Source organism: Mirounga angustirostris, unplaced genomic scaffold (genome assembly GCF_029215605.1).
Source record: "Mirounga angustirostris isolate CCGP_5_RB_7025 unplaced genomic scaffold, mMirAng1.0.hap1 SCAF_4, whole genome shotgun sequence".
Lineage (NCBI taxonomy): Eukaryota > Metazoa > Chordata > Mammalia > Carnivora > Phocidae > Mirounga > Mirounga angustirostris.
Window position 1 is genome coordinate 137,718,622 of NW_026991712.1, and position 22,770 is coordinate 137,741,391.

The 22,770-nt window shown below is 38.7% G+C and overlaps 1 protein-coding gene across 3 annotated transcripts in view; it reads right to left on the reverse strand.

The window, feature by feature from the left end:
- Positions 1 to 22,770, reverse strand: part of RAVER2 (ribonucleoprotein, PTB binding 2) — a 96,388-nt gene that overhangs the window by 65,858 nt on the left and 7,760 nt on the right. For all 3 annotated transcript variants that reach the window (XM_064589021.1, XM_045897495.3, XM_064589022.1), the window contains exon 2: positions 2,273 to 2,339. In XM_064589021.1, coding sequence (XP_064445091.1) covers positions 2,273 to 2,339 — 67 coding nt within the window. The remainder of the gene's footprint in view (positions 1 to 2,272; positions 2,340 to 22,770) is intronic.

The window sequence follows — 22,770 nt, forward strand, 5'->3', positions numbered from 1 at the left end:
CAGATTTAATGCAATCTCTAACAAAATACGAACAATATTTTTCACAGAACTAGAACAAATAATCCTAAAATTTATATGGAACCTCAAAGGACCTCAAAAAGCCAAAGCAATCCTGAGAAAGAGGAACAAAGCTGGAGGCATCACAATCCCAGATTTCAAGATCTACTACAAAGCTGTGGTAATCAAAACAGTGTGGTACTGGCACAAAAACAGACAGATCAATGAAACAGAGAGCCCCCAAATAAACCTATACCTATATGGTCAACTAATCTATAACAAAGGAGGGAAGAATACATGGTGCTGGGAAAACTAGACAGCGACATGCAGAAGAATGAAACTGGATCAGTTTCTTACACCATACACAAAATACACTCAAAATGAACTAAAGACCTAAATGTGAGACCTGAACCCATAAAACTCCTAATGGTTGAAAAAAAAAAAAAGGCAATTATTTCTTGGACATCACCCTTAGCAACATATTTATGGATATGTCTCCTTAGGCAAGGGAAACAAAAGCAAAAATAAACTACTGAGCCTACACAAAAATAATATGCCCAGCAAAGGAGATCATCAACAAAACAAAAAGATAACCTAATGAATGGGAGAAGAGATTTGCAAATGATATATCTGATAAAGGGTTGATACCCCAAACACATAAATTTACACAACTTAGCACCAAAAAACAACAAAAACTCCCCAAAACCCCAAAAAACAAACCAATCTGATTAAAAAATAGGCAGAGGACCTGAATAGACATTTTTCCAAAGAAGACATAAAGATGGCCAACAGATACATGAAAAGATGCTCAACATCACTCATCATCAGGGAAATGCACATCAAAACCAGAATGAGGTATTACGTCACACGAGTCAGTATAGCTAGTATAAAGAAATAACAAGTGTTGATGAGGATGAGGAGAAAAGGGAACTCTTGTGAACTATGGATAGGAATGTAAATTAGTGCAGCCACTGTGGAAAACAGTATGGAAGTTCCTCAAAAAATTAAAATTAGTAATAGTCATAGTAATTCCACTACTGGGTATTTAATAAAAAAAATGAAAACATTAATTTGGAAAGATATATGCACCCCTGTTTACTGCACCATTATTTACAACAATTAAGGTATGGAAGCAACCCAATTGTCCATTAATGGATGAATGGATAAAGAAGATATGGTGTATATATACACAACAGAATATTACTTGGTCATAAAAAAGAATGAGATCTTGCCATTTGCAATCACATGGACAGACCCAGAAGGTGTAACGCTAAGTAAAGTAAGTCAGACAGAGGAAGACAAATACTATATGATTTCACTAATATGTGGAATCTAAAAAACAAATGAATAAACAAAAACAAAGAACAGGTACCTGACTGGCTCTGTTAGTAGAGTATGTGACTCTTGATCTAGGGGTCATGAGTTTGAGCCCCAGGTTGGGCATAGGCTTTACTTAAAAAAACAAAAACAAACAAATACAGAGAGCAAACTGGTTGCCTGAGGGGCTATGGGGGAGATGGATGAAATATATAAAGGAAATTAAGAGGTACAAACTGCCAGCTATGAAATAAGTGATGGAGATGAAAAGTACAGCATAGGGAAATACAGTCCATGACACTGTAATGCTGTATGGTGACAGATGGTGACTACATTTATTGTGGTGAGCACTGGGTAATGTATAGAATTGTGGAATCAATATGTTGTACACCTAAAGAAAAGTTATACACCTGAAATATAACACTGTATGTTAAATATACTTCAGTGACAAAACTGAAGGATACAAGCCTATAAAAATTTATTATATCATAACATATATTAGAAAATTCTTTATGAAAATAATGTCTCTAGTGACATACATATTAATTATTGTGATTATAATTTAGGATACTAATGTTATCTTCAGAAAATACATTGTGAGTAGCATTTATATGATTTTTTTTATTTTTTATTTTTTTAAAGATTTTATTTATTTATTTGAGACAGAGAGAATGAGAGACAGAGAGCATGAGAGGGAGGAGGGTCAGAGGGAGAAGCAGACTCCCTGCTGAGCAGGGAGCCCGATGCGGGACTCGATCCCGGGACTCCAGGATCATGACCTGAGCCGAAGGCCCAGTCGCTTAACCAACTGAGCCACCCAGGCGCCCGCATTTATATGATTTAATGCTTATGAATTTCAGAGATTATCTTAAGAATGAAAAGAGAGTAAAGTTTTTTGTTTAGTAATGCACACATTTAGAATCAAAATGAAACCAGGTGCTTAAAATTGAAATCTTACCTGTTCGCTTATTTCTGTCCACATAACAATACTTTAACTCATAGTCTTGTAATAAATCATGAACGTCCTGAAAGAGACAAAACATGAATTCAAATAAACCCACAAATGTGTGGATTTGTGTGGATAATCCAGCTGTACTATAGCCAACCACTACCACCACCACCTGCTGTGTGAAAAACCTTTCATGGATCTCGATTATTTGTTTAACTTAAAGGCATCCCAGACCACCAAATACGACATCAACCTACCTTCCTATTGTGTATTTCCCAGTACAGAACATGCACATAGATCATGTTTCTGCTCAATGGGCATTCACTGTTTCACCAGGATGCCATGCACAATCCTCACTCTGAATCTCTACTGACGCTGATACCTTGACCTTGCATGGTGCAAAGATACCACGCTAAAGCTCCTAAACTTCACCTAAAATCGCATGCATCCTTTGAAATCCAGCTCAGATATTCTTTTTTTTTTTTTAAGATTTTATTTATTTTTCAACAGAGAGAGAGAGACAGCAAGAGAGGGAACACAAGCAGGGGGAGTGGGAGAGGGAGAAGCAGGCTTCCCGCGGAGCAGGGAGCCCGATGTGGGACTCAATCCCAGGACCCTGGGATCATGACCCGAGCCAAAGGCAGACACTTAACGACTGAGCCACCCAGGCGCCCTCAGATATTCTTTCATGAAGTTTTTTCCAATTTTATTTATTTATTCATTTATTTACTTACTTACTTATGATTGAGAGCGAAAGCACAAGTAGTTGGAGGGGTGGTTCTGGCAGAGAGAGAGGGAGAGAGAGAATCCCAAGCAAGCTCCATGCTCAGCATGGAGCCTAACGTGGGGCTCGATCTCATGACCCTGAGATCATGACCTGAGCTGAAATCAAGAGTCGGACACCCAACTGACTGAGCCACCCAGGCACCCCAAGTTTTTTCCAATTCTTTTCTGCGGGATAAGACCTCTACCACCTCTATGCTAACACTGGTCATACTTTATTTATACCTGTCTTACAGAAATATTATTAAACATTTCTCTTCGTATACAACACATACTGAGTTTTTAACAAGTAATACACTTGTAGATGCTGGAGTACCAGCAAAGAGAATTAATACAGGTAGACTGCAAACCTAGATATCCTTGGGTATGAAAACAATAACCACCACCAAGGTATGTATGTAATTCAATTTATGTCCCCTTGGCTCCCTAACGTGTTGAAACTGGCTTTCCTGTTCATTCTGCTTCCATTATTAACCCAGTCTGAACTCGTTTCTTCTGGTCTTTTACCCACCTGGGGTCCTAAAAAAGCAGATTTCTATTCCTAATCCTTCCTGTTAAATTGATAATACTTGAGTACAGGAACTATATTTCATATATCTGTTTATAACCTCTATTGCTCTGCAAATGCTAGGCACTCAAATATACACTAAAGTGAATCGAATTTTGTCACTGAGTTGATATTTGGACTTGGAAAATTTACTCATAATATACAACTGATGGAATTATTATTTTCTAAAGGAACTGGACTATCACATAGGTAGACATTCTGATCCTAGATTGGAAAGTTATAGCCAAATTGTTCTATCTTGCATATGAATAAATTAAACACACACACGTGTCAATATGTTAAGTTCACAACAGAAACTAACTCAATAAGAATTCTTATTATTGCCATTATTACAGTTAACTTTCATTTAGCTTTTATTAAGTACCAGAGCACTGAACTCACCCTTTTTTATTAAAAATCGGGAAATCAGGCCTGACACTGACAGGGCTCCCTGACAGAAAAGTGCATGCTCTTGACTCTTGGTCTTGGGATCATGAGTTCAAGCCCCATGTTGGGTGTAGAGATTACTTAAATAAACTTTTAAAAAAGGGTGGGGGCACCTGGGTGGCTCAGTAAAGAGCATGTGACTCTTGATCTCAGGGTTGCATGTTTGAGCCTCACGTTGGGTGTAGAGATTACTTAAAAATAAAATAAAAAAAAAAAAACACCTTTATAGAAAAATAAATAAATAAATAAAAATCAGAAAACCACAGCAGAGCAAAATCCAGTAACTTGCTGAGTGGAGATTCACCAGTCTGGCACCCTTAACCCCTATATCATACTACCATATATTCCTTCCAGAATTAACTAAAAATAGTATACTACCACTAATAGTTACAAACACAGTATCATTAGCGCCCTAATATGTGATCACATGGAAATGGAAAATAAATAAGTGGACAGTTACAAGTTGAGACATATTTTCCCCTTTAACACAATGCAAGGGGGAAAAGAATGATATAATAGACAAAGTATAAAAGCATAATGCTGGGGCGCCTGGATGGCTCAGTCATTAAGCTTCTGCCTTCGGCTCAGGTCATGATCCCAGGGTCCTGGGATCGAGTCCCACATCGGGCTCCCTGCTCGGCAGGAAGCCTGCTTCTCACTCTCCCACTCCCCCTGCTTGTGTTCCTGCTCTCGCTCTCTCTCTCTCTGTCAAATAAATAAATAAAATCTAAAAAAAAAAAAAAAAACTGGCTTCTATTTAAAAAAAAAAACATAATGCTGGGTGGAAAAAAAGATAATCACCTATGAAAAGAAATTAGAGAAAGGTAAAGTTGATAATCTAGTATTCTCTATGAGTAAGTCAATATTAGATACGTTTTAAAACATATATACTATTAATTTCATAAAATAGGATTTGATGAATTATACAGAAATATGATTAATATACAGATTAGTTTACCTCTTACTATGGTAGCTTTTTATCTTGTAAGCTTTAGTGTTTCCTTGGACTTAAAGCATATGGTATACTCATTAAGAAGATATAACTCTCTCAATAGCATAGCATATACATCTTGCCAATCAGCTAATTTAATCCTTAATATAGAAGGTGGCACAGTTTTGTCTGAAGGGATCCAGTGTATGCTTTTAGTGGTACAGACTCTAATCTCTCATTTCACTAGTTATCAGCTGTCAAATGCCAGATAAAGAAAACATGACACTGCTCTTCCCATTATCAAGTATCTGTAAACAAATGACATGTTATGTTACTCATTCAGCTGAGAGAATTACCAGAGAGAGATCTTATGTATGCAAAGATGCATTTTGCAACTTAAAAATTTCATTTCCAAAATACCTCTATTTCAAATTGTAGCTTTTCTATGCATTAGATGTGGGATACAGAATTTGCCAGCTAGGAAACCTTACAAACCTTTTTGCAAAGAAAAAAAAAAAACAAAACAATTGTTTTCCTCTATGTCCTGGTTGTTTTGACCCAGGCAAAAGTGGGTCACCCCTCAATTTGAGCCTCGGTGAGTTGGCCAAATTAAAAACTTAAAACCTGAAAGAGAGCCCTAACAACCATTTGCCAGAATTCTACTATGCTCCATCACACAGAACCCAAACAACTAAAATTCTCTCTCTCTATTCTAATTGAGTTTTATGACATTTCTATTAACTTACAAGTCAATTTTAAGGAATAAAATAGTACCTTCTGACCAGGAATATCAGTTACAAATTTCTTACAGTAAGATGAGTTCATCAAAACTGATAGTATTAGACAGTTTTAGCAACCTATTTCCAGACCATGTTCCTTATTACTCCCTGGAATTAAATGAAAAGTTTTGCACATATGAAATATTTCCTAGGGAGAGAATCAACAGCCGCAATGAAACCCAGCCTTAGTTTTAAGCCTGAATCACACTGTCTTCTAAGCCCTTTTCCCTTTTTTTTTTTTAATATTTTATTTATTTATTTGATAGAGAGATACATAGAGAGAGAGGGAACACAAGCAGGAGGAGTGGGAGAGGAAGAAGCAGGCCTCCCGCAGAGCAGGGAACCCGATGCAGGGCCTTGATCCCAGGACTCTGGGATCATGACTTGAGCTGAAGGCAGACGCTTAACTGACTGAGCCACCCAGGCGCCCCTAAGCCCTTATTAATTTCTTTTTCCTAAGAAAGGCTTTCACAGATTAAAGCACTCTACTTTCAAATTCCATTTTAGAAAAAAAATATTCTTGCTACTTGTCCTTTAAAATTTTAGGTGATTTGATAATATAAAAAAAGATTAATCTGTAACATATTAAATTATGAGGCATAATAATGAAATAAGCACCTGGGAACTCACTACCAAACCTAAAGACTAGAACATCAACAACACTGTTCCATTGACTTCTGCATTCCTTTGCTAGCCCATCCTGCTACTCTCCCCCGTGTGTGGGCTGCACACATACAAATGATCATCTTTGTAAGAAAGTGCCAACTTGTTTGCTGGAATGGTTGTAGCAGCTTACGTACCCATCAAGAGTATGAGAGTCCCGCTGATACATAACTGTACAACGCTTGGTGTTACCAGATACTTAAGTTTTGTCAATTTAGTTGGTATAAAATTGTACCTCACTGCGATCTTAATTTGCATTCCCTTGAATGCAAATTAGTAAAGGTAGGGCATTGTGATGATTAGTTTTGTGTCAACTTGGCTATGGTATCCAGTTATTTAATTAAACATTAATCTAAGTGTCGCTGTGAAGGGTTCTAGATGTGGTGAGTATCTACAATCAGTTTATGTAAAGGAGACAACCTTACATAACGTGGCTGGCCCTAATCTAATCAGCTGAAGGCCGTAAGAGCAAAAACTGAGAAACTGAGGTTTCCTGGAGAAGAAATCCTGCCTCAAGATGGTGGCATCAACACATGCCTGACTTTCTAGCCTGCTGGTATACCTGACAGATTCTGGACTTACTAGGTCCCACAATCAATCAATAGCTCTATGTATATCTGTATATAATATAAATGGATGTTAATATAAATATTACATATAATCTCTTTCTTTGAAGAACTCTGATATAGGCATCTTTTCAGGTTTATTTGCCATTTATTTCCCTTTCTGGAAAACACTCATCTTGATGGCCATTTTTCTATTGTATTTGTCTTTTACTGATTTGTAGTTTTGTTTTTTTTTTTTTTTTTAAGATTTTATTTATTTACTTGACAGCAAGAGAGAGAGCGAAAGAGGGAATACAAGCAGTGGGAGTGGGAGAGGGAGAAGCAGGCTTCCCATGGAGCACGGAGCCCGATGCGGGGCTCGATCCCAGGACCCTGGAATCATGACCTGAGCCGAAGGCAGACGCTTAACGACTGAATCAACCAGGCGCCCCTGATTTGTAGTTTTTTAAAAAATATATTCTGCATACTAATTCTTTGTTGGAAACTGTATTATAAACGTGTTCCCCTTCTATGTGTTCCGTCATTTTATTTGTGAGTTTTCCTGGTGAAGAGAAATTTGTCATTTTAATGAAGCCAAATTTATAATTCTTTCCTTTACCATTTGCATTTTGTGTGCCTTAAGAAATCGTTTCCTACCCAAATCATAAAGACATTTTGTGTTCCAACAGTTTTTAAATTTTCCTTCTACTAATCAGTTTTGGGTCAGTTAGCCATATTATGCTAGTTAACAATTTCCAGTACAATCTTCAGTGGAAGTGATGCCAGCATTGTTCCTAATCTCAGAGGTAAAGTTTTCACTATTTCACCACGGAATATGATTGCTTTGGTTCTTCTAGTAATCTTCAAATTTGAGGAAGTTCTTTTCTATTCCTGCTTGCTAGGAGTTTTTATTAGGAATGGGTGTTAAATTTTATCAAATGTTTTTTCTGCATCAATTGAGATGCCTTCAGTCCCATCTTCATGCCAGGGATCTCCAAATTCTTCCTTCCACCTTCAAACCTCTCTTCTAGGCTCCAGACCTACATGTGCTATTGCTTCTTGGAACTGCATTTGCATGTTCCACACCAGGTAATACCCTTTCTTCTTCCCTTTTTTCTTGCCCAATGCGGGGCCTATCATATAATATCTTTTGTGATATTAGCTGAGTAAATGTGATGTCAATTTTAACTTGGGTAAATTTTTAACAGCTTTCAATGAAACTGCTTTGTTGGGAAGTTCATTTGAATACAAACTTTTTGCCAGGGGAACATTCTAACTTTGCCTTAAAAAAAAAAAAAAGATTAATAAACTACCAGCTTTTTTTAATAGCAGAATAATAATTATTGTTATTTACTGAGTGCTCACTTTATCCCAGGCACTTTATAGACGTTACCTCCAATCCTATTTAGCCCAAATTAGATGAATTTTATTACCCAAATTCTATTTATTTATTTGAATGGGAAATATTGGGAGGGGGAAGGAAGGGAGGGAGACAGAATCTTAAGCAGGTTCCATGCCCAGCATGGAGCCCAACGCATGGCTCGATCTCACAACCCTGAGGTCATGATCTGAGCTGAAATCAGGAGTTGGATGCTTAACCAACTGAGCCACCCAGGTACCCCTATTATCCAGATTTTAAAGATGAAGACACCGAGGCCTAGGAATGTATAGTTACTTGCAGTATAGATAGTATGTGATGGATCTGGTATTCAAACCCAAGTTAACAGACTCCAGAGCAAACACAGTGAACTAGTATACTGTATTGTATCTTAAGCATCAGCACTACAAAAATGAAGTCTATGAAATATTCATTGCCATCACCTTCCTAAAGCTTACTGCATCATCAGCCTCCTAACCTTGGAATGAGGATCAGGCCAAGAACAAGGTTTGAAAGGTAGAAAGCAAACCAACATAGTTTTACTTTTTGATAGCTAGAAATCAGATTGTATAGCTCCCTTGTTTAAATATTTCAATGTATCCTCATTTCCCTTAAAATAAAATCTAAACTCCCTAACATGGCTTATAAACTTTTAATCATCCTCACATGGCCTTTCTTTAGTGCTTGCATATTTAGGACAGGGAAGGGGAGGCACATGCAGACAGCAAGCTATCTGGTGTCTTCTTATGAGGGTACTTTTTTTTTAAATTTAAATTCAATTAGCCAACTTATAGTACATCATTAGTTTCAGATGTAGTGTTCAATAATTTATCAGTTGGGTGTAACACTCAGTGCCTATCACATCACACGCCCTCCTTAATGCCCATCACCCAATTACCCCAGCCCCTCACCCACCTCCCCTCCAGCAACCCTTAGTTTGTTTCCCATAGTTAAGGGTCTCTCATGGTTTTTCTCCCTCTCTGATGACTTCCCATTCTGTTATTCCTCCCTTCCCCTACAGTCCTCTGCCCTGTTTACATGAGTAGAACCATATGATAATTGTCTTTCTCTGACTTAGTTCACTCAGCATAATACCCTCCAGTTCCATCCATATCGATATAAATGGTAAGTATTCATCCTTTCTGATGGCTGAGTAATATTCCATTGTGTGTATGTATGTATGTATGTGTGTGTGTGTGTGTGTGTGTGTATATATACATATATATATACCACATCTTCTTTATCCATTCATCTGTCGATGGACATCTCAGCTCTTTCCACAGCTTGGCTACTGTGGACATTGCTGCTATGAACATTGGGGTGCAGGTGCCCCTTCGGATCACTACATTTGTATCTTTCAATACATTAAAAGGATTATTCACCACGACCAAGTGGGATTTATTCCTAGGCTGCAAGGATGGTTCAACATTCACAAATCAATCAAAGTGATACATCACATTAATTAAAGAAAGGACAAGAACCATATGATCCTCTCAATAGACGGAGAAAAAGCATTTGAAAAAATATAGCATCCTTTCTTGATTAAAACTCTCCAAAGTGTAGGGATAGAGGGAACATGCCTCAATATCATAAAAGTCATCTATGAAAAGCTCACAACAGATATCATTCTCAATGGGGAAAAACTGAGAGCTTTTCCCCTAAGGTCAGGAACACGACAGGGATGCCCACTCCCACCACTGCTGTTCAACATAGTACTAGAAGTCCTAGCCTCAGCAATCAGACAACAAAAAGAAATAAAAGGCATTCAACTTGGCAAAGAAGAAGCCAAACTCCCACTCTTTGCAGATGACATGATACTTTATGTGGAAAACCCAAAAGACCCCACCCCAAAACTGCTAGAACTCATACAGGAATTCAGCAATGTGTAAGGATATAAAATCAATACACAGAAATCAGTTGCATTTCTATACACTAACAATGAGACAGAAGAAAGAGAAATTAAGGAATTGATCCCATGTACAATTGCACCCAAACTGTAAGATACCTAGGAATAAACCTAACCAAAGAGGTAAAGGATCCGTGCTCCAAAAACTACAGAATGCTTATGAAGGATATTGAGGAAGACACAAAGAAATGGAAACACATTCCATGCTCAGGGATTGGCAGAACAAATATTATGAAAATGTCAATGCTACTTAGAGCAATCTACACATTCAAGGCAATCCCTATCAAAATACCATCAACTTTTCTCAAAGAAATGTAACAAATAATCCTAAAATTTGTATGGAACCAGAAAAGACCCCGAATAGCCAGAGGAATGTTGAAAAAGAAAAGCAAAGCTGGTGGCATCACAATTCCGGATTTCAAGCTCTATTACAAAGCTGTCATCATCAAGACAGTATGGTACTGGCACAAAAACAGACACATAGATCAATGGAACAGACTAGAGAGCCCAGAAATGGACCCTCAACTCTATGGTCAACTAATCTTTGAGGGTACTTCTACCAGATCAAGGCCCCACCCTTATGACATTTTTTAACATTAATTACCTCCATAGGAGCCCCATCTCCAAATATGGCCACACTGAGGGTTAGGTCTTTAACATGAATTTGGAGGAACACATTCAGTCTATAACAGGTGCCTTCATGAAAAGGCTGATTCTAGGGCTGGAGCAGAGAAAGTGCAAAATAAGCCGCAACATTTTATGTTAAAAACAAATTGCTCAGCAAATGATGGGGATGTGTCACAAAGACACCAGATCCTTCCATAAGTGTGTACTGGAATTAATGACTTGTTTCCATGGAATTGTGAATGGGAAAAGTGGTAACTTTACAGGAGTGATGGAGCAGACATCACCTTAGCAAATGATCAAGGTTAACATCACTAGTAGTAAGTCATGTTTCCCCTGAAATGATGTAATCAGAAGTGTACTTCACTTCTGTGGAATTCTTTTTTTTTTTTTTTTTAAGATTTTATTTATGTATTTGAGAGAGAGAGAGAGAGACACACACAGCGAGAGAGGGAACACAAGCAGGGGGAGTGGGAGAGGGAGAAGCAGGCTTCCCTCGGAGCAGGGAGCCCGATGGAGGGCTCGATCCCAGGACCCTGGGATCATGACCTGAGCTGAAGGCAGACACTTAACGACTGAGCCACCCAGGCACCCACCTTTGTGGAATTCTTACCAAAATTCCATAACCCTAATCTCTCACAAGAAAAACATCATACAAACCCAAATTGAGGGGCATTCTAAAAGATATCTGACCAAAACTGAAGGTCATATAAAACAAGGAAAGACTGTGGCACCTGGGTGGCTCAGTTGGTTAAGTGTCCGACTCTTGATTTCGGCTCAGGTCATGATCTCAGGGTCCTGAGATCAAGCTTCGAGTCGGGCTCCACACTGAGCACAGAGTCTGCTTGTCCCTCTCCCCTCTGCTCCTTCCCCCGTGCTCGCGCACTGTCACTGTCTCTCTCTCTCTCTCGCTCTCATATAATAAATGAATGAATGAATGAATGAATGAATGAATAAAATCTTACAAAAAAGAAAAACAAGAAAAGACTGAGAAACTGGTGCAGAAGAGAGACTAATGGGACATAACAACTGAGTGCCATGTGGCACCCTGAATTGGATCTTCAAACACAAAAAGGACGTAAGTGAGAAAACTAATGAAATCCAAATTCTGACGTTCAGTTAATAATAATGTACCAATGTTAATGTCTTAGTCCTGACTAACATACCTTGGGTGTTCAGGACGTAACATGAATGGAAACTGGGTGAAGAATATATGGGAACTCTATGTGCTATCTTTGCAGTTTTTTCTTTAAATCTAAAATTTTTGCAAAATAAAAGATTTTAAAAGAGGACATAGGGGCCAGCTTGAAGGACCTCCCACTGCCCAAGTTTAAAACAATTTAAGCATGAAAATAAGTAATATTAATGAAGTGTAACTCACTGAGCAACAAAGGAACCCATGAGCCTATTTTTAACATAACTTAGGAAATAAATTGAACACTTGAAAGGGAATAGAATATTTACACAGTCTTAATTAAAGTATGCCCCGTTAAAATCATTATTAGTTACAAAGGGAAAAACTTTTCATGAAGAAGCCTGGCAGACGCCACTTTAATAAAAAGAAATCAAAATGATCAAAATTAACTTTATTGACAATGGGCCAAAATCTAAAACATGCACCACCCTGTTATATTCCTGCCAAGAATACTTAACTTGAATCTAATCACAGAGAAACATCAGACTACCCCAAATTAAAGGACATTCTACAATATAAAGGGCCTAGGGGAGGAGCAAGATGGCGGAAGAGTAGGAGACCTAAATTTCGTCTGGTCCCAGAAATTCAGCTAGACAGCTATCAAACCATTATGAACACCTACAAACTCAACAGGAGATTGAAGTAAACAATGGCAGTGATGACTTTGTGGAAGGTAGGACGTGCAGAGAAGTGAATCCAAGGCGATATTTGGGAAGATAGACCGTGGGGGAAGGGAGGCTCCATCAGCCAGCTACGGGCAAGGGATTGCGCAGCGGAGCACAAAATCGGAACTTTTAGAAGTCTGCTCCGCTGAGGAACATCACTCCAGTGGCTAAGCAAGGGTGGAACCCTCACTGGGACAGTGTGGTTTCAAGACCCTCAGGGTCACGGAAAGCCCGGGGGTGCCTGAGTGCGGCAGAGCTCCCAGGTATCGGAGCTGGGAAGCCAGCCGCAGAGACGGAGCTGAGGAGCAGGCTCTCAGCTCAGGGTTGCCATAAACCATGATCCGCGGCACAGTCGGGCCACTGCTCCTCCAGCAGGGACCCAACAAGTGGCAGATCTGGGGAGACAACCCTTCCTCCCCTGGGAGGAGCACTGTGGGAACACACCGCAGGAATATGCTGGGTTTGGAGACTCCAAACGGGGTCGTGTGCCAGAGATAGAAATGCTCAGTCACAGGCCAGGTGAGCACAGAGTGTGGCCGGAGTGGGGGAGACAGGAGTGATTGACTGCTTTTCTCTGGGGGCTCAATGAGGAGTGGGGCCCCGAGTTCTCGGCTCCTCCAGGGCAGAGATTGGGAGGCCGCCATTTTCACTCTCATCCTCCAAAGCTGTACAGAAAGCTTGCAGGAAACAAAGACTCCCGAGAGCAAACCCAAGCAGATTACTTAGCCCGCCCGGCAAGGGTGGGGCAATTCCGCCTCAGGCAAAGACAATTGAGAACCACAGCAACAGGCCCCTCTCCCAGAAGATCAGCAAGAACAGCCAGCCAAGACCAAGTTTACCGATCAATGAGAACAGCAGAACTCCAGCACTAGGGGAATAGAGCACATAGAATTCATGGCTTTTTCCCCATGATTCTTTAGTCTTTCAAAGTTAATTTTTAAAATTTTCTTTATTTTTTTCTTATTCTATTATTTTTAAAATTTTTCTTCTTTCCTTTTTCAACCATCTTATCAATTCCTTTTTAAAAATCTTTTTTAATTTCAATTTTTACAGTCATATTCTATCCCTTCATTGTATTTAACCTTATTTTGTGTGTGTGCGTGTGTGTATGTGTGTCTGTATATGTGTTTTTCTTTCTTTAAAATTCTGGGATACAGTTTCTTCTAACAGACCAAAATATGCCCTAAATCTAGTGTATGGCTTTGTTCTAGTCTCCTGCCTGATCACATTCTCTTTTTTTTAAAATTTTTCTTCTTTCTGTTTTCAACCAACTTATCTGATCAATTCCTTTTTTAAAATCTTTTTAAATTTTCATCTTTACAGTCATATCCCATCCCTTCATCGTATTTACCCTTATTTTTGTATATACATGTTTCTTTAAAATTTTGTGAGGCAGTTTCGTCTAACAGACCAAAATACACCCAAAATCTAGTGTGTGGCTCTATTCTATTCACCAGCCTGATCATATTCTTTTTTTCTTTTTTTCTTTTCCCCCTGGTTTCGGGTCTGTTCTGATTTGTTTAGCATATGTTTTTCTGGGGTCATTGTTACCCTTTTAGCATTTTGTTCTCTCGTTCATCTATTTTTCTCCGGACAAAATGACAAGATGGAAAAACTCACCTCAAAAAAAAAAAAAAAAGAACAAGAGGCAGTAACCACTGCCAGGGAACTAATCAATACAGACATTAGTAAGATGTTGGAACTAGAGTTCAGAATGACGATTATAAAGATACTAGCTGGGCTTGAAAAAAACATAGAAGATACTAGAGAATCCCTTTCTGGAGAAATAAAGGAACTAAAATCTAACCAAGTCGAAATAAAAAAGGCTATTAATGAGGTGCAATAAAAAATGGAGGCTTTAACTGCTAGGATAAATGAGGCAGAAGAGAGAATTAGTGAGATAGAAGACCAAATGATGGAAAATAAAGAAGCTGAGAAAAAGAGATAACTACTGGATCACAAGGGGAGAATTCGAGAGATAATGATACCATAAGACGGAACAGTATTAGAATAATTGGGATCCCAGAAGAAGAAGAAAGAGAGAGAGGGGCAGAAGGAATATTGGAGTAAATTATAGTGGAGAACTTCCCTAATTTGGGGAAGGAAAGAGGCATCAAAATCCAGGAGGCACAGAGAACCCCCCTCAAAATCAATAAATATAGGCCAACATCCTGACATCTAATAGTAAAACTTACAAGTCTCAGAGACAAAGAGAAAATGCTGAAAGCAGCTTGGGACAAGAGGTCTGTAACCTACAACAGTAGAAACATCAGACTGGCAGCAGACCTATCCACAGAGACCTGGCAGGCCAGAAAGGACTGGCCTGATATATTTAGGGCACTAAATGAGAAAAATATGCAGCCAAGAATACTATATCCAGCTTGGCTGTCATTGAAAATAGAAGGAGAGATAAAAAAGCTTCCAGGACAAATACTGAAAGAATTTGTGAACACCAAACCAGCCCTATAAGAAATATTTAAAGGGGTCCTCTAAGCAAAGAGAGAGCCTAAAAGTAACATAGAACAGAAAGGAACAGAGGCAATACAATGGCACTAAATTCATATCTTTCAATATTTATCTTGAATGTAAATGGGCTAAATGCCCCAATCAAAAGACACAGGGTATCAGATTGGATAAAAAAAACAAGACCCATTGATATGCTTTCTGCAAGAGACTCATTTTAGACCCAAAGACACCTCCAGATTGAAAGTGAGGGGGTAAAAAACCATTTACCATGCTAATGGACATCAAAAGAAAGCTGGGGTGGCAATCCTTGTATCAGACAAATTAGATTTTAAACCAAAGACTATAATGAGGAAGGACACTATATCCTACTTAAAGGGTCTATCCAACAAGAAGATCTAACAATTGTAAAAATCTATGCCCCTAACATGGGAGCAGCCAATTATATAAGCCAGTTAATAACAAAATCAAAGAAACACATCAACAATAATACAATAATAGTAGGGGACTTTAACACCTCCCTCACTGAAATGGACATATCATCTAAGCAAAAGATCAACAAGGAAATAAAGACTTTAAATGACACAGTGGACCAAATGGACTTCACAGATGTATTCAGAACATTCCATCCCAAAGCAACAGAATAAACATTCTTCTCTAGTACCCATGGAACATTCTCCAAAATAGATCACATCCTAGGTCATAAATCAGGTCTCAACCGGTACCAAAAGATTGGGATCATTCCCTGCATATTTTCGGACCACAATGCTTTGAAACTAGAACTCAGTCACAAGAGGAATGTTGGAAAGAACTCAAATACATGGAGGTTAAAGAGCATCCTACTAAAGAATGAACGGGTCAACCAGGAAATTAAAGAAGAATTTAAAAAATTTCATGGAAACAAATGAAAATGAAAACACAACTGTTCAAAATCTTTGGGATGCAGCAAAGGCAGTCCTAAGAGGAAAGTATATAGCAATACAAGCCTTTCTCAAGAAACAAGAAAGGTCTCAAATACACAACCTAGCCCTACACCTAAAGGAGCTGGAGAAAGAACAGCAAAGAAAGCCTAAACCCAGCAGAAGAGAAATAATAAAGATCAGAGCAGAAATCAATGAAATAGAAACCAAAAGAATAGTAGAACAGATCAATGAAACTAGGAGCTGGTTCTTTGAAAGAATTAATAAGACTGATAAACCCTGGCTAGACTTATCAAAAACAAAAGAGAAAGGACCCAAATAAATAAAATCATGAATGAAAGAGGAGAGATCACAACCAACACCAAGGAAATACAAACAATTATAAGAACATATTATGAGCAACTATATGCCAGTAAATTAGACAACCTTGAAGAAATGGATGCATTCCCAGAGATGTATAAACTACCCAAACTAAAGCAGGAAGAAATAGAAAACCTGAACAGACCCATGACCAACCAGTAAGGAAATTGAAGCAGTAATCAAAAATCTCCCAACAAACAAGAGCCCAGGGCCAGATGGCTTCCCAGGGGTATTCTACCAAACATTTAAAGAAGAATTAGTACTTATTCTTCTGAAACTGTTCCAAACAATAGAAATGGAAGGAAAACTTCTGAATTCATTTTATGAGGACAGCATTACCTTGATCCCAAAACCAGACAAAGACCCCATCAAAAAGGAGAATTACAGACCAATACCCCTGATGAACATGGATGCAAAAATTCTCACCAAAATAGTAGCCAATAGGATCCAACAGTACATTAAAAGGATTATTCACCACGACCATGTGGGATTTATTCCTGGGCTGCAAGTTTCGTTCAACATCTGCAAATCAGTCAACGTGACACAATACATTAATAAAAGAACAAGAACCATATGATCCTCTCAATAGATGCAGAAAAAGCATTTGACAAAGTACAGCATCCTTTCTTGATTAAAACTCTTCACAGTGTAGGGATAGAGGGTACATACCTCAATATCATAAAAGCCATCTATGAAAAACCCACAGCGAATATAATTCGCAATGGGGAATAATTGAGAGCTTTTTGCCTAAGGTCAGGAACATGGCAGGGATGTCCACTATCACCTCTGCTATTCAACATAATACTAAAAGTCCTAGCCTCAGCAATCAGACAACAAAAAGAAATAAAAGGCATTCAAATCAGCAAAGAAGAAGTGAAACTCTCACTCTTTGCAGATGATATGATACTTTATGTGGAAAACCCAAAAGACTCCACCCCAAAACTGCTAGAACTCATACAGGAATTCAGTAAAGTGGCAGGATATAAAATCAATGCACAGAAGTCAGTGGCATTTCCATACACCAACAACGAGACAGAAGAAAGAGAAATTAAGGAGTCGATCCCATTTACAATTGCACCCAAAACCATAAGATACCTAGGAATAAATCTACCCAAAGAGGCAAAGAATCTGTACTCAGAAAACTATAGAATACTCATGAAAGAAATTGAGGAAGACACAAAGAAATGGAAAAACATTCCATGCTCATGGATTGGCAGAACAAATATTGTGAAAATGTCAATGCAACCTAGAGCAATCTACACATTTAACACAATCCCTATCAAAATACCATCAACTTTTTGCAAAGAAATGGAACAAATAATCCTAAAATTTGTATGGAACCAGAAAAGACCCCAAATAGCTAGAGGAATGTTCAAAAAGAAAAGCAAAGCTGGTGGTATCACAATTCCAGACTTCAAGCTCTGTTATAAAGCTGTCACCATCAAGACAGTATGGTACTGGCACAAAAACAGACACATAGATCAATGGAACAGACTAGAGAGCCCAGAAATGGACCCTCAACTCTATGGTCAATAATCTTCAACAATGCAGGAAAGAATGTCCAATGGAAAAAAGTCTCTTCAACAAATGGTGTTGGGAAAATTGGACAGCCACATGCAGAAGAATGAAACTGGACCACTTCCTTACACCACACACAAAAAAAGACTCAAAATGGATGAAAGACTTAAATGTGAGACAGGAATCCATCAAAATCCTTGAGGAGAACACCCAGGGAGCAACCTCTTTGACCTCAGCCGCAGCAACTTCTTCCTAGACACATCGTCCAAGGCAAGGGAAGCAAAAGCAAAAATGAACTATCGGGACTTCATCAAGATAAAAAGTTTTTGCACAGCAAAGGAAACAGTCAACAAAACCAAAGACAACTGAAGGAATGGGAGAAGATATTTGACATATCAGATAAAGGGCGAGTATCCAAAATCTATAATGAACTTATCAAACTCAACACCCAGAGAACAAAGAATCCAATCAAGAAATGGGCAGAAGACATGAACAGACATTTCTGCAAAGAAGACATCCAAACGGCCAACAGACACATGAAAAAGTGCTCAACAGCACTTGGCATCAGGGAAATCCAAATCAAAACCTCAATGAGATACCACCTCACACCAGTCAGAATGGCTAAAATTAACAAGTCAGGAAACGACAGATGTTGGCAAGGATGCGGAGAAAGGAGAACCCTCCTACACCGTTGGTGGGAATGCAATCTGGTGCAGCTACTCTGGAGAACAGTATGGAGGTTCCTCAAAAAGTTGAAAATAGAGCTACCCTATGACCCAGCAATTGCACTACTGGATATTTACCCCAAAGATACAAAAGTAGGGATCCGAAGGGGCACATGCACCCCAATGTTTATAGCAGCAATGTCCACAATAGCCAAACTGTGAAAAGAGCCAAGATGTCCATCGACAGATGAATAGATAAAGAAGATGTAGTATATATACACAATGGAACATTATGCAGCCATCAAAAACAAAAAACAAAAAACAAAAACCCACAAAATCTTGCCATTTGCAACAACGTGGATGGAACTAGAGGGTATTATGCTAAGCATAATAAGTTGATCAGAGAAAGACAAGTATCATATGATCTCACTGATAAGACGAATTCGAGAAACAAGGCAGAGGATCATAGGGGAAGAGAGGGAAAAATGGAACAAGACGAAACCAGAGAGGGAGACAAACCATAAGAGACTCTTAATCTCAGGAAACAAACTGAGGGTTGCTGGAGTGAAGGCGGGCTGGGAGGGATGGGGTGGCTGGGTGATGATACCACTGGGGAGGGTATGTGCTATGGTGAGTACTGGGAATTGTGTAAGACTGATGAATCACAGACCTGTACCCCTGAAACAAATAATACATTATATGTTAATAAAAAACAAACAAAACCCCAAAATAACTGGCCTATCATCCTCAAAGAGGTCAAGGTCATAAAAGTCAAGCCAAGACTGATGACTTATTCCAGACTAAAGAATATTAAAAAGACGCAACTAAATGCAATACATAATTCTGAACTGGATCTTTTCACTATGAAAGACATTCATGGGACAACTAGCAAAACTTAAATGTGATCCAAGGATTAGGTGGCAGTTATTCTGACTTTGATGGTAGTGATGTGGCTATGCTAGACAATGTCCAATTTTGTACAATAAAGTACTTAGGGTGGTAAAGTGGCATGTCAGTATTCACTCTCGAACAGTTCAGAGGGGGAAAAAGTTCTTTGTATTGTACTTTTCTGTAAGTTTGAGATTATCTCAAAATTTAAAACTTCACAGATTCACATGTTCTTGTTTACTGCCATTACCTTTACTCTAGATCAGGCTATAAAAAGCGCACAGGGTTGAAAGTCAGAGTCATGGAGACTAGTCTGGAATCAAAAGCAAGTAGTTAAACTTGTGGGTAATAGAAAATACAAAGTCCAGGAAATAAAAGCAAGCTGGGAGCTAAGAGCAGATAATCACCGTAGTGGGTTGAGGGGGAAAGATATAAAACCCAATTGGCTGGGGCAAAAAGGGTCTGATGGGGTAGGGCAAGGTAGTAGGATGAGAGGCAAAGTTTACATACACAAATACAGGCACAAACAAATTCAATGAAACTTAATGCTATTTTGGCATTCAGGTGGTAACAAACATTTAACAGAAAGCTTCAAACGCAAAGAAAATGTACAAGCATAGGGAAGTGAGGACTAAGTTCACACACCTAAAGATAATGATAGTAAATAAGCACAAAATTAAGCATGAAATGCATAAAAAAATAAGTTTAGGGGCTCACAACCAGTTAAGGACTCAGAAATCTAACAAAAGAGAGAAACTTGTTTCTTATCAATAAATACTTATTGTGAAGAACACTGAACAGCACATCAGTCTTCCCATGTTTTAAAGAGAAACATTCTTTAAAGAGAAACCATCTTTGACGTTTAATAAACATTAGGGGAAAAATAATACACTGCAATCCCTTGTAAACCTCTGTGCCAGGCACAGTGCCTACAAATGTCAATTGGTACTGCTGGGTGACCAGGGAACAATGAGCTTTTCCATCAAACAGTTGACTTTTTTTAAGAAAGAAAATTAAGGAGCCTGATTTATATTCTTGCCCAGGTGAAGGACCCCCCACCTTTGCATAAATATGGCTCCCAACAGTTTCTGATGAAAACTCTTCAAGAAGCACCTCTGGATCTGCTCAAGTGATCTCTACTCAGGTGAAGTCCTACAAACATGATCAAATTATATTCACCTGGAAGTGCTTCTCAACCTGGATCTGAATTCCCCAGTGAGATCAGGCATCAATTACAAGAGATCCATAATCCCTTGAAATTGCATGCAAATTGTTGTGTGTCTATGAATATTAGCACTTTCCTGGACAGAGGGTTTATGGCTTCCAACCTACCCATAAGCCATAAACAGTGGACTGAATTATGATAACTGCAGTAACATCACTGCCAAAAAAGCCAGCACAATCTTACAATGCAAAATTTGTTCATTTTACAAATCAATCCTGAGGGCTTCAGTGTGTCAGACATATTAATAGAAATCTAACATTTTAGAACCAAGTAGGTGGGTAGTCCCTTCTGTTTTAAATTTCCCTTGGAACAGTGTGTCAGGTTCTAGGTGAAATATTTGTTTTTTTGTTTTTTTTTTAAAGATTTTTTATTTATTCATTTGACAGAGATAGACACAGCGAGAGAGGGAACACAAGCAGAGGGAGGGGGAGAGGGAGAAGCAGGCTTCCCGCGGAGCAGGGAGCCCGATGCGGGGCTCGATCCCAGGACCCTGGGATCATGACCTGAGCCGAAGGCAGACGCTTAACGACTGAGCCACCCAGGCGCCCCTCTAGGTGAAATATTTGTGATACAAAGGTAAATATTACACAAGCCCTGTCGTTTGAAACACATTACAATGTGTGCAAAGGGGAATTACAATTATAATACAGCGTAGGACAAGAATATGAGCTTTGGAATCAAACAGACATTAGTCTTTTCCAAACTCCACTGCTAATTAGTTGAATGACCTTGGGCAAACTTCTTGGCATTAATTTTTTTTTTTTAAAGATTTTATTTATTTATTTGAGAAAGAGAGAGAGAGAGAAACAGCATGAGAGGGGGGAGGGTCAGAGGGAGAAGCAGGCTCCCCGCCGAGCCAGGAGCCCGATGTGGGACTCGATCCCAGGACTCCGGGACAGTCGCTTAACCAACTGAGCCACCCAGGTGCCCTTCTTGGCATTAATTTTGTATCTGTTTCCCTATCGATGAAATGGGAATGAGAAATTCTGATCTAACAGTCTTGAAATGAGGATTAAGTACAATGTAAACAAAATACAATATACAGTGTCTGGCAATAATAGGTACTCAATAAACAAAATGTGTTATTGTTGTTATAGATACCCAGAGGAAAGAGAAATTTGTTCTGGCAGAGGGATTATAGGAAGATCTCGATTAGACAACCATGCTCCTGTTTTAAGGGATACAATGACAAAGTGGCAATGGTGTGTTTCCAGGGGAAAACAAGACTGTGAGGAAATTTGGACTCATATCCTAAAAACTAGTGGTTTGAAGGATTGAAGTTATAAGTTAAAAATCAATACCATAAATTCTCTGTATTATGGGAGGAGAGACGTTGGATTTCAGGGAAATTGATTTTATATATTCAGTATAAATAAGGCATTTATAACAAAGCTGTCTGAAGATGGAGTAATTACCTTACCAAGCAGTGATGTCTTTGAAAGTAAAGGCGTTAAAAGTGCAAGAATTCATGTGTCAAGAACTCTAAAATTAGATTTACATAGTAAGCAGAAGAGTTAGATAAAATGTTTTCTACCATCCCTTCCAATACTGAGATTTTATGCTTTTTTTTCTTAATCAAAATTCTGTATTAGGATACTATTGATTGGTAGTAACATGAGACCCAACTTGAAATCCATGAAATAAAAAGAACTTAGTGGCTTGTATAACTATGAAATCCAGAGGTAAGTTTCAGATATAGTTTGATCAGGGCTCCAGTCCAGCTTCTCTACTTTTTTCCCCTTTGGGTCAGTCCTCCATTGGATGTCTGCTCTGTCCTCAGACTGCCAGCTGAAATCAGGGCAAAATGTCTCTGCACTCATATCCAGTGGGAGGAAAGAGAATCCCCTACCTTAACGAGCAAACAAAAGTCCTAAGCTTCTTATTATATTGGGTTGAAACAATCACTATGGCCAAGGGACTGTGACATATTGACTGGCTTAGGGCCAGGTTACTGCCCATACTTCAACCAATTCTAATGCCAAAAGGGAAGAATGCTGTTTGTTGT